This window comes from Calypte anna, chromosome 1 (genome assembly GCF_003957555.1).
Source record: "Calypte anna isolate BGI_N300 chromosome 1, bCalAnn1_v1.p, whole genome shotgun sequence".
Taxonomy (NCBI): domain Eukaryota; kingdom Metazoa; phylum Chordata; class Aves; order Apodiformes; family Trochilidae; genus Calypte; species Calypte anna.
The window spans coordinates 909115-921153 of NC_044244.1; the positions used below are offsets into that span (position 1 = coordinate 909115).

General features: G+C 53.1%; 1 protein-coding gene across 1 annotated transcript in view; it reads left to right on the forward strand.

The window, feature by feature from the left end:
- Nucleotides 1-2: 2 nt before the first annotated feature.
- The window catches only part of LOC115600466 (ankyrin repeat domain-containing protein 16-like), a 35443-nt gene continuing 23406 nt past the window's right edge, over nt 3-12039 (forward strand). The window contains exons 1-3 of the mRNA XM_030469525.1: nt 3-85; nt 5683-6016; nt 9214-9434. Coding sequence (XP_030325385.1) covers nt 5694-6016; nt 9214-9434 — 544 coding nt within the window. The 5' untranslated portion in view covers nt 3-85; nt 5683-5693. The remainder of the gene's footprint in view (nt 86-5682; nt 6017-9213; nt 9435-12039) is intronic.

The window sequence follows — 12039 nt, forward strand, 5'->3', positions numbered from 1 at the left end:
AAGCGTTCGCCGCTCGTTCCCGCCCGCTCGCTGACGTCAGCGCTGACGTCACAGCAGCGGCACGCGTGACGTCAGGCGGCACCGGGTGGGTTGGGAATGAGGGGGAGTTGGGGGGGGGGCGGGAATGTGGCGGATCCCGGGGGGGGGGGGGGGAATGAGGGGGGGGGGCTGAGGGAGGAGAGGCCTCGATGGGATGAGGGGAAAGGGAACATGAGGGATTCCTGAGGGAAAAGGGAGCCTTGGCGATTCCTGGGGGGAAAAAGGAACCCTGGGGATTCCTGAGGGGAAAAGGGAACGTGAGGGATTCCTGAGGGAAAAGGGAACATGAGGGATTCCTGAGGGAAAAGGGAACGTGAGGGATTCCTGAGGGAAAAGGGAACGTGAGGGATTCCTGAGGGAAAAGGGAACATGAGGGATTCCTGAGGGAAGAGGGAGCCTTGGGGATTCCTGAGGGGAAAAGGGAACCCTGGGGATTCCTGAGGGGAAAGGGAACGTGAGGGATTCCTGAGGGAAAAGGGAACGTGAGGGATTCCTGAGGGGAAAAGGGAACATGAGGGATTCCTGAGGGGAAAAGAGAGCCTTGGGAATTCCTGAGGGGAAAAGGGAATCTTGGGATTTCTTGAGGGGAAAAGGGAGCCTTGGGAATTCCTGAGGGGAAATGGAACATCAGGAATTCCTGAGGGAAAAAGGAACCTCAGGGATTCCTGAGGGGAAAATGGAACCTTGGGGATTCCCGAGGGAAAAGGGACCTTGGGGTTTCTGAGGGAAAAGGGAACCTTGGGATTTCCTGAGGGGAAAGGGACCTTGAGGATTCCTGAGGGGAAAAAGGAACCTTTGGAATTCCTGAGGGAAAAGGGACCCCGGGGATTCCTGAGGGGAAAGGAAACCTTGGGGATTCCTGAGGGAAAAAGAACCTTTGGAATTCAAGAGGGAGCCTTGGGGATACCTGAGGGAAAAGGGAACCTCGGGGATTTCTGAGGGAAAAGGGACCCTGGGATTTCTTGAGGGAAAAGGGAACCCTGAGGATTCCTGAGGGAAAAGGAGACCTTGGGAATTCCTGAGGAGAAAGGGAACCCTGAGGATTCCTGAGGGAAAAGGAGACCTTGGGAATTCCTGAGGAGAAAGGGAACCTTGGGATTTCTTGAGGGAAAAGGGAACCTGGAGAATTCCTGAGGGAAAGGGAATCTTGGGAATTCCTGAGGCAAAAGGAAACCTTGGGGATTCCTGAGGGGAAAATGGAACCTTGGGGATTCCCGAGGGAAAAGGGACCTTGGGGTTTCTGAGGGAAAAGGGAACCTTGGGATTTCCTGAGGGGAAAGGGAACCTCGGGAATTCCTGAGGGAAAAGAGACCTTGAGGATTCCTGAGGGGAAAAAGGAACCTTTGGAATTCCTGAGGGAAAAGGGACCCCGGGGATTCCTGAGGGGAAAAGAACCTTTGGAATTCAAGAGGAAAGAGGGAGCCTTGGGAATACCTGAGGGAAAAGGGAACCTCGGGGATTTCTGAGGGAAAAGGGAACCCTGAGGATTCCTGAGGGAAAAGGAAACCTTGGGAATTCCTGAGGATAAAGGGAACCTTGGGATTTCTTGAGGGAAAAGGGAACCTGGAGAATTCCTGAGGGAAAGGGAATCTTGGGAATTCCTGAGGCAAAAGGAAACCTTGGGGATTCCTGAGGGGAAAAGGGACCGTGGGGATTCCTGAGGGGAAAAGGGAACATCAGGAATTCCTGAGGGAAAAGGGACCTCGGGGATTCCTGAGAGAAAAGGGAACCTTGGGGATTCCTGAGGGAAAAGGGACCTTGGGGTTTCTTGAGGGGAAAGGGAACCTTGGGGATTCCTGAGGGGAAAAGGAACTTCGGGAACTCCTAAGGGGAAAGGGAACGTTGGGGATTCCTGAGGCAAAAAGAAACCTTGGGGATTCCTGGGGGGAAAAGGGAACATCAGGAATTCCTGAGGGAAAAAGGGACCGTGGGGATTCCTGAGGGAAAAGGGAACATCAAGAATTCCTGAGGGAAAAGGGAACCTCAAGGATTCCTGAGGGGAAAAAGGAACCTTAGGGATTCCTGAGGGAAAAGGGAGCCTTGGGGATTCCTGAGAGAAAAGGGACCTTGGGGATTCCTGAGGGGAAAAGAAACCTTGGGGATTCCTGAGGGAAAAAGAACCTTCGGAATTCAAGAGGAAAGAGGGAGCCTTGGGGATACCTGAGGGAAAAGGGAACATCACAGATTCCTGAGGGAAAAGGAGACCTTGGGAATTCCTGAGGGGAAAAAGAGACCTTGGGGATTCCTGAGGATAAAGGGAACCTTGGGATTTCTTGAGGGAAAAGGGAACCTGGAGAATTCCTGAGGGAAAAGGGAACCTTGGGGATTCCTGAGGGAAGAGGGAGCCTTGGGGATTCCTGCGGAGAAAAAGAACCTTGGGATTTCCTGAGGGGAAAGGGAACCTTGGGGATTCCTGAGGGGAAATGGAACATCAGGAATTCCTGAGGGAAAAAGGGACCTCAGGGATTCCTGAGGGGAAAATGGAACCTTGGGAATTCCTGAGGGAAAAGGGAGCCTTGGGAATTCCTGAGGAGAAAGGGAACCTTTGGAATTCTTGAGGGAAAAGGGACCCTGGGATTTCTTGAGGGAAAAAGGAACCTCAGGAATTCGTGAGGGAAAAGGAACCTTTGGAATTCCTGAGGGAAAAGGGAGCCTTGGCGATTCCTGGGGGGAAAAGGGACCGTGGGGATTCCTGAGGGAAAAGGGAACATCAAGAATTCCTGAGGGGGAAAAGGAACCTTAGGGATTCCTGAGGGAAAAGGGAGCCTTGGGGATTCCTGAGAGAAAAGGGAACCTTTGGAATTCCTGAGGGAAAAGGGACCTTGGGGATTCCTGAGGGAAAAAGAACCTTCGGAATTCAAGAGGAAAGAGGGAGCCTTGGGGATACCTGAGGGAAAAGGGAACATCACGGATTCCTGAGGGAAAAGGAGACCTTGGGAATTCCTGAGGGGAAAAAGAGACCTTGGGGATTCCTGAGGAGAAAGGGAACCTTGGGATTTCTTGAGGGGAAAGGGAACCTTGGGGATTCCTGAGGGGAAAGGGAACATCATGAGTTCCTGAGGGAAAAAAGGAACCTTGGGAATTCCTGAGGGAAGAGGGAGCCTTGAGGATTCCTGGGGGGAAAAGGGACCGTGGGGATTCCTGAGGGAAAAGGGACCTTGGGGATTCCTGAGAGAAAAGGGAACCTTGGGGATTCTGAGGGGAAATGGAACATCAGGAGTTCCTGAGGGAAAAGGGAGCCTTGAGGATTCCTGAGGAGAAAGGGAACCTTTGGAATTCTTGAGGGAAAAGGGAATCTTGGGATTTCTTGAGGGAAAAAGGAACCTCAGGAATTCCTGAGGGAAAAAGGGACCTTGGGGATTCCTGAGGGGAAAATGGAACCTTGGGAATTCCTGAGGGAAGAGTGAGCCTTGGGGATTCCTGAGGCAAAAGGAAACCTTGGGTATTCCTGAGGGAAAAGGGAACATCAGGAATTCCTGAGGGGAAAAGGGACCCTGGGATTTCTTGAGGGAAAAGGGAACCTCGGGAATTCCTGAGGGGAAAGGGAGCCTTGGGAATTCCTGAGGGAAGAGGGAATCTCATGAATTCCTGAGGGAAAATGGAACCCTGGGGATTCCTGAAGGAAAAGGGACCCTTGGGATTTCTTGAGGGGAAAGGGAACCTCATGAATTCCTGAGGGAAAAAAGGAACCTTGAAGATTCCTGAGCGAAAAGGGAACCTCAGGAATTCCTGAGGGAAAAAGGAACCTTGGGGATTCCTGAGGAGAAAAAGAACCTTGGGGATTCCTGAGGGGAAAAGGGACCTTGGGGATTCCTGAGGAAAGAGGGAGCCTTGGGGATACCTGAGGGAAAAGGGAATCTCGGGGTTTCTGAAGGGAAAGGGAGCCTCTGGTTTTCATCAGGGGAAAGGAAACCTCAACATTTTCCTGAGGGAAAAGAGAATTTCTGCTTTTCCAAAGAGAACAGAATCATAAAATAGAATTGTCAGGGTTGGAAGGGACCTCAAAGCTCATCCAGTCCCAACCCCCTGCATGGGCAGGGACACCTCCCACCAGCCCAGGCTCCTCCAAGCCCCATCCAACCTGACCTGAGACACTGCCAGGGATGGGGCAGCCACAGCTTCTGGGGGCAACCTGGGCACCCAGGGGCTCAGCACCCTCACCCCAAACCATTTCTCCCTCCCTCCCTCCCCAAGAAATAGAATCCTGGAATGGGTTGGCTTGGAAGAGAACTGAAAGCTCAGCTCATTCCAACCCCCCTGCCATGGGCAGGGACACCTCCCTCCCACATTGCTCCAAGCCCCATCCAACCTGGCTTTGAACACTGCCAGGGATGGGGCAGAGACTCTTTTCCTGGGCAACCTGGTTCTAAAGCTCAGCACCCTCACCCCAAACAATTTCTCCCTCCCTCCCTCTCTCCCTCCCTCCCTGCCTGCCCAAGATCTTCTCTCCATCTCCCCTCTCCCAGCTGGAAACCCTCCCCCCTCGCAGGGTCCCATCCCTCCAGACCCTTGTCCCAAGTCCCTCCCCAGCTTTCCTGGAGCCCCTTCAGGCACTGGAAGGTGCTCTAAGGTCTCCCCATTGCAGCCTTCTCTTCTCCAGCCTCAACACCCATGGGATTACACACTGCTCTGGATTGGGAGGGACCTTAAAGCTCATCCAGTCCCAACCCCCTGCATGAGCAGGGACACCTCCCACCAGCCCAGGGTGCTCCAAGCCCCATCCAACCTTCAAAACCTCTAGGGATGAGGCTTCCACCACCTCTCTGGGCAACCTGTTCCAGTCTCTCACCACCCTCATGGGGAAGAACTTCTTCCTCACTTCCAATCTCAAGCTCCCCTCCTCTACTTTGAATCCATTCCCCCTGCTCCTATCACTCCCTGACATCCTAAAAAGTCCCTCCCCACCTTCCCTGTAGCCCCTTCAGATCCTGGAAGGTCACAATGAGGTCTCCTTGGAGGCTTCTCCTCTCCAGACTGAATAACCCCAAGTTCTGGGAACAAGTTTTTAACTTAGTGCTTGTTCATCACCTACAGAGAGATTCACAGGTTCTCTGCAGCCACTGACATGGACATGAGAATATTCTAAACCTTTTCTTCATCATTTTTCAGAAGGTTCCTTGGAGCTTTCTCCTCTCCAGACTGAACAACCCCAACTCCCTCACTCTGTCCTCACAGCAGAGATGCTCCACAGCCCTCTGAGCATCCTCCTGGCCCTTCTCTGGGACACGTTCCACCATTCCATGACTTCCACCTTCCATCCATGACTTTCTTGTTGCAGGAACATCCTGGAATAAGGAAGATGTAGTTTTGCTGAGGGAAAAAAAGAACTTTTGGTTTTCTTGAGGGTAAAGGGAACCTCTCGTTTTCCTGAGGAAAAGGGAATTTGCTGTTTGTCAGGAGGAAATAAGGAACACCTGTTTTTCCTGAAGGAATACAGGACCTCTGGTTTTCTTGAGGGAAAAAAGGCACCTCTGATATTCCTGAGAGGGAAGAGAAACCCTTGTTTTCCTCTGGGGAAGCTGAGAAGAAAAGGGAATTTCTGCCTTCCCTGCCAAAACCAATTCCCAGACCCACAGAGCAATTCCCAACCCAAATCCTCTTTTTTATCTTATTTTTTTTTAACATATTTTCCCCTCTCCTCAGCTTTCCAGCCAATGGCAGAGGGGGACAAACCCAGACAGCTCCTCCGACTGGTCCAGGAGGGACAGCTGGACCTTCTCCAGGAGGAATTGTCACCAGCTGCCACCAAGGACTTGGCCCCAGGGCGCTCAGGGGACACTCTGCTGCACCACGCTGCCCGACACGGCCACCAGAAGGTCCTCAGCTACCTGGTGGAGGAGCTGGGGATGGATCCTGAGCTCTTCAACAGGGACTACAAGAGGCCTCTCCACGAAGCAGCCTCCAGGGGGCACCTGGAATGTGTCTCCTACCTCTTGGAGAGAGGAGCCAGCGTGGACTGCTTGAAAAAGGCAGACTGGTGGGTGCTGGGCTGGGTTTGGCCTCAAGTGATGAGTGGGGAGGGGGTGGATTTTGAATTTCATGAGGTTTAGATTGGGTGTTAAGATGTTTTTCACCATGAGGGGGGTGGAACAATGGAACAGGTTGCCCAGGGAGGTGGTTGAGGCCTCATCCCTGGGGATATCCAAGGATTGAGGAGGCTCTGAGCATCCTGATCTGGTTGGGGGTGTCCCTGCTGACTGCAGGGGTTGGACTGGGTGACCTTGAGAGGTCCCTTCCAACCTGAATTATCCTGTGATTCTCTGATTCCTCCAACCTGTCCATCCATCCCATCTCATCCATGGATTGTTCCATCCCATCCTCAATGTGCCTTTTGCTCCATCCTGGCTGTGGATTTCTCCACCTTGCTTGGATGTTGCTTTATCCCCCTGAGCATCCCTGTGCTGGAGCATCACCTCCCCACAGCATCTCAGCAACTCCTGAAGAAGCTGTCAGCCCATGGATCAGACAGGAGCACCCTGTGCTGGGTCAGGAACTGCTGGAACGGGCCCAGAGAGTGGTGCTGAACGGGGCTGCATCAAAATGGCGGCTGTGGTGTCCCCCAGGGATCAGTGTTGGGCCCAGTGCTGTTCAATATCTTTATTGATGATTTAGATGAGGGGATTGAGTCCATCATCAGCAAATTCACAGATGACACCAAGCTGGGGGGAGTGTGGATCAGCTGGAAGGCAGGAGGGCTCTGCAGAGGGACCTGGACAGACTGGAGAGTTGGGCTGATCCCAACGGGATGAGGTTCAACATTCCAAGTGCCGGGTCCTGCACTTTGGCCACAACAACCCCATGGGGAGCTCCAGGCTGGGCACAGAGTGGCAGAAAGGGACCTGGGAGTCTGGATTGCCAGGAAGCTGAAGAGGAGCCAGCAGTGTGCCCAGGTGGCCAAGAAGGCCAATGGCATCCTGGGCTGGCTCAGGAAGAGCGTGGCCAGCAGGTCCAGGGAAGGGATTCTGCCCCTGTGCTCAGCTCTGGGGAGGCCACAGCTTGAGTCCTGTGTCCAGTTCTGGGCCCCTCAGCCCCTCAGGAAGGAGATTGAGGTGCTGGAGCAGGTCCAAAGGAGGCAACTGGGCTGGGGAAGGGACTGGAGCACAGATCCTCTGAGGAGAGGCTGAGGGAGCTGGGGGTGTTGAGGCTGGAGAAGAGGAGGCTCAGGGGAGACCTCATCACTCTCTCCAACTCCCTGAAAGGAGGTTGGAGCCAGGGGGGGGTTGGGCTCTTTTCCCAGGCAACTCTCAGCAAGACAAGAGGGCAGGGTCTCAAGTTGTGCCAGGGGAGGTTTAGGTTGGAGATGAGAAAGAATTTCTTTCTGGAGAGGGTGATCAGGCATTGGAATGGGCTGCCCAGGGAAGTAGTGGATTCTCCGTGTCTGGAGATCTTTCCAAAGAGCCTGGATGTGGCACTGAGTGCCATGGGCTGGGAACTGCAGTGGGAGTGGATCAAGGGTTGGACTTGATGATCTCTGAGGTCCCTTCCAACCCAGCTGATTCTAGAATTCTATGATTCAGGTGGGGAGGGCAGGAGCTGACCTGACAGATGAGGAAGGATCTGGGTGAAGGAACAACCCCGAGAGCAACCAAGGAACTTTCTCCATCGCACTGGAGAAAGAAGTGGAATTGTGACAGCCTCTTGCCTTGTCTGTGGGTGGGAGCAATGTCTGAAAGGGGGGTGGGATTCTACATGCAGAATCACAGAATGGTTTGGGTGAAAATCACCTTCATCTACTACACCCTGCTGGGACATCTTTAACTAGATTGGGTTGCTCAGAGCACTGTCCCACCTGACCTTAAATGGTTCCAAGGGAGAGGCATCTACCACCTCCCTGGGCAACCTGGTCTCACCTTCCTCAGTGTAGAAAATGTCTTATTTTTTTATCTGAATCTCAGAATTCCACAGTTGTTTGGGTTAGATCATCAAGTTCTAACATTTTGCCACGGGCAGGGACACCTCCCACCAGCCCAGGGTGCTCCAAGCCCCATTTAACCTGACCTGAGACACTGCCAGGGATGGGGCAGCCAGAACCTCCCTGGACTTGTGGTAAATAGTAAAAAAAGAAATTCCCAAATTTTAAAGAATCAATTTGTAAAAGAAGGAGGTGAGCAAGATTTTGCCATCTAAAGTGGGCAAAATGAAAACCATGAATGAAACTGCAATTAGGTGTCAGGACCTGGAAGTGAATCAGGGAATCCTGGTTGGGTTGGAAGGAACCTTAATGCTCATCCCGTTCCAACCCCCTGCATGGGCAGGGACACCTCCCACCAGCCCAGGGTGCTCCAAGCCCCATCCAACCGTCAACACCTCCAGGGATGGGGCAGCCACAGCTTCTGGGGACAACCTGGGCACCCAGGGGCTCAGCACCCTCACCCCAAAGAATTTCTCCCTCCCTCCCTCCCCAAGAAATAGAATCCTGGAATGGGTTGGCTTGGAAGAGAACTGAAAGCTCAGCTCATTCCAACCCCCCTGCCATGGGCAGGGACACCTCCCTCCCAGATTGCTCCAAGCCCCATCCAACCTGGCTTTGAACACTGCCAGGGATGGGGCAGAGACTCTTTTCCTGGGCAACCTGGTTCTAAAGCTCAGCACCCTCACCCCAAACTATTTCTCCCTCCCTCCCTCCCTCCCTCCCTGCCTGCCCAAGATCTCCTCTCCATCTCCCCTCTTGCAGCTGGAAACCCTTCCCCCTCGCAGGGTCCCATCCTTCCAGGCCCTTGTCCCAAGTCCCTCCCCAGCTTTCCTGGAGCCCCTTCAGGCACTGGAAGGTGCTCTAAGGTCTCCCCATTGCAGCCTTCTCTTCTCCAGCCTGAGCACCCCCAACTCTCTCAGCCTGGCTCCAGAGCAGAGCTGCTCCAGCCCTCCCAGCAGCTCCAGGGCCTCCTCTAGACCTCTTCCCTCAGCCTTGTTTGCTGAACACTCCCAGGTCCCTCAGCCACTCCTCAGAAGTTCTCCAGAACCTTCTTTTTGTGCTCCAAACCCCTCCCCAGCTCTGTTGCCCTTCTCTGGACATTCTCCAGCCCCTCAATGTCCTTCTTGTCAGGAGAGGCCCCAAACCATACACAGTACCTGAGGTCTGGCTTCAGTTTGAGCTCATCCAGTAGAACCAAAGTCATCAGAGTCACTGTGGTGCTGTCCCTCTGGTTCTTATTTTTTGCCTCCTTGTTATTTCAGGACCCCCCTGATGATGGCTTGCACCAGACAAAACCTGGAGGTGATCAAAGCTCTGGTGGAGCATGGAGCAAACCCACTGCTGAAGAACAAGGATGGCTGGAACTGCTTCCACATTGCAAGCAGGGAGGGTCACCCCCACGTCCTCCAATACCTGCTGGATGTGTCCCCAAGGAGCTGGGACACAGAGAGCACAATAAGCAGGACACCTTTGCACACAGCAGGTAAAAGAGCTGCCACCAGATGCAGTTGGAAGGGAAGAGCAGAGAACCCAAGGGGAATGATAGTTCAGTTCATCTTTAGTTTGGGGAAGCAAAGTGTGAATTCCTTGGATGCAAAGATGCAGGGAAATGGCTGAAAGTTGAGTTCCTGAAATTAAATGGGAAGGTTTTCAGGGGTTGAGGTGGTGTAGGACTGATGGTTGGGCTTCCTGGGGTCTTCAGGTCCTTTCCAACCATGATGATGATTCTGTGATTCCTTGAAGTTGGTGGTAGGAACTTTTGGGAGCTCAATCTCTGAACTTCTGTCTGTTCACAGAGCTCTGCTGCATCTCTGCAGGGTTTCACCTCAGGGCAGACATTAATTTTAGTTGTTTTCAGATAAATCCTGCATCCATTCTGGTGTCTCCACCATAAAAACATGGATCTGTTGGGATGAGTCCAGAGGAGGCCACAAAGATGATCCAGGGGCTGGAGCAGCTCTGCCAGGAGGAGAGGCTGAGGAGCTGGGATTGTGCAGACTCCAGGGGGACCTTAGAGCTGCCCCCCAATCCCTGAAGGGAACCTCCAGGAAGGCTGCAGAGGGACTTTTCAGAAGAGTGTCCAGTGCTAGGAGAAGGGGAAATGGTTTGAAAGTGCAGGAGAAGAGGTTCAGCCTGGAGCTTAGGAAGAAGTTCTTCAGGAGGAGGGTGCTGAGCCTCTGGAACAGATTGCCCAGAGAAGTTGTGGCTGCCCCCTCCCTGGAGGTGTTCAAGGCCAGGTTGGATGAGGCTTGGAGCATGAGAGGTGATGAGAGGTGTCCCTGGGCATGGAGCTTGGAGGAGATGAGCTCTGAGCTCCCTTCCCACCTCACCCATTCTGGGATTCCCAGGCATGAGTGTGGTGTCCAAGTGGAGCCAACCTGCTTTTCCCAGGGTGTGGAAGTCACTTAAAAAACTATGGAGAAGTCCTGGATCTGAACACCCTCATTTCTAAGCCTTATTTAGAGCCACTCAAATGCTCAGAGGGCTGAGCACCTCCCTGGGAAGCCAGGCTGAGGGCTTGGGGTTGTTCAGCCTGGAGAAGAGGAGGCTCCCAGGTGGCCTTAGAGCAACCTTCCAATATCTGAAGGGGCTCCAAGAAAGCTGGGGGAGGGCTTTGGACACGGGGGGGTAGGGAGAGGAGAAGGGAAATGGGTTAAAACTTGGAGAGAAAGGGGAGATTGAGGTTGGAGATCGGGAGGAACTTCTTGAATTTGAGGGTGGGGAGAGCCTTGCCCAGGTTGTCCAAGGAAGTTGTGGCTGCCCCATCCCTGGCAGTGTCTCAGGTCAGGTTGGATGAGGCTTGGAGCACCCTGTGCTGGTGGGAGGTGTCCCTGCCCATGGAGCTTGGAGGAGATGAGCTCTGAGCTCCCTTCCCAGCTCACCCATTCTCTCATTCGATTAAAAAATAAACAAGCAGCAAGATGTAGGCTTTTCATAATTCTAAATGCTGTGCCAAAGACTCAGCTTGTCAGGCTGGAAGCTCCTTACTTCCCTTTGCATTGTTTTTTCCCTCTGATTAAGCCATGTTTTTGGGGTGAGTATCAGTTCTGTTCCCTTGGGAAGGATGGATCTGCACCAGGAGCAGCCCCCATCACCCCCTGACTCTGTTCTCCTTGGTGAACACCCCCATCACTCCCTGACTCTCTTCCTCCCTGGGCAGATCTTGCTGAGCTCCCACAGCTCAGATCACTTTGCAATCCCCTTTTTCCTGCTGACTTCTGGAGCTGCAGGTTCCACTTGGAAAATCTCCAAGGTTTCAAGCATGTCCTGGGGTTTTTAAGGTCCCAGCAGAGCTGCTGAGAGACAACTTTGGGGATCTTCCTGCTGGTGGACATTTTGATCAGTTTGGTTTATGCTCTCAAGGTCAGTTTTCCTCTCAGAAAAGAGAGGAATTTCCTCTCAGATTTTCTTGCACACACTCACAGGGTAAAATCATGATGAGGAATCTGAGGAGCTGTAGGGTCTCTAGGTCCTGAAGAAGCATCAGAGATTTTGGCCTTCTCACCTTCCTCTTTAGAAGGTAGTGAAGAGTGGTGAGATATCCAGAGTGGTGTTTTGCAGAGGGAATTTCCTGACAGGGAACTGCTGGAGAGGAGACAGCAAAGGGATATGAAGATGATGAGGGCACTGGGACATCTCTGAGGAGGAAAGGCTGAGGGACTTGGGTCCTTTTTGGCTGGGGAAGAGAAGAATGAGGGGCTGGGAAGCTCATCAATGCTTAGAAATACTCTAAGGGTGGGGGGCAAGAGGAAGGGGCCAATCTCTTTCCAGTGGCTTTGTCAGCTCCTAAATCCCTAATGAAGCAAGACAAGAGTGCCACCAATATCCCAGAGGGTTCTGTCCTCCTCTAGAAAAATAAATCTTGATGTTCCTCAGCTGTGGAGATCCAGGAAGGTTCTCCTCCTCCTCCTCTGCTCTGCTCTGCCCTGGGGAGACCACCCCTGGAATCCTGGTTCCAGTTTGGGGCTCCCCAGTTGAGGAGAGACTGGGATCTACTGGAGAGAGTCCAAGGGAGAGGTGGGAGGGTGAGGAAGGGACTTGAGCATCTGTGCTGGGAAGAAAGAGTGAGAGGCCTGGGGCTGTTGAGG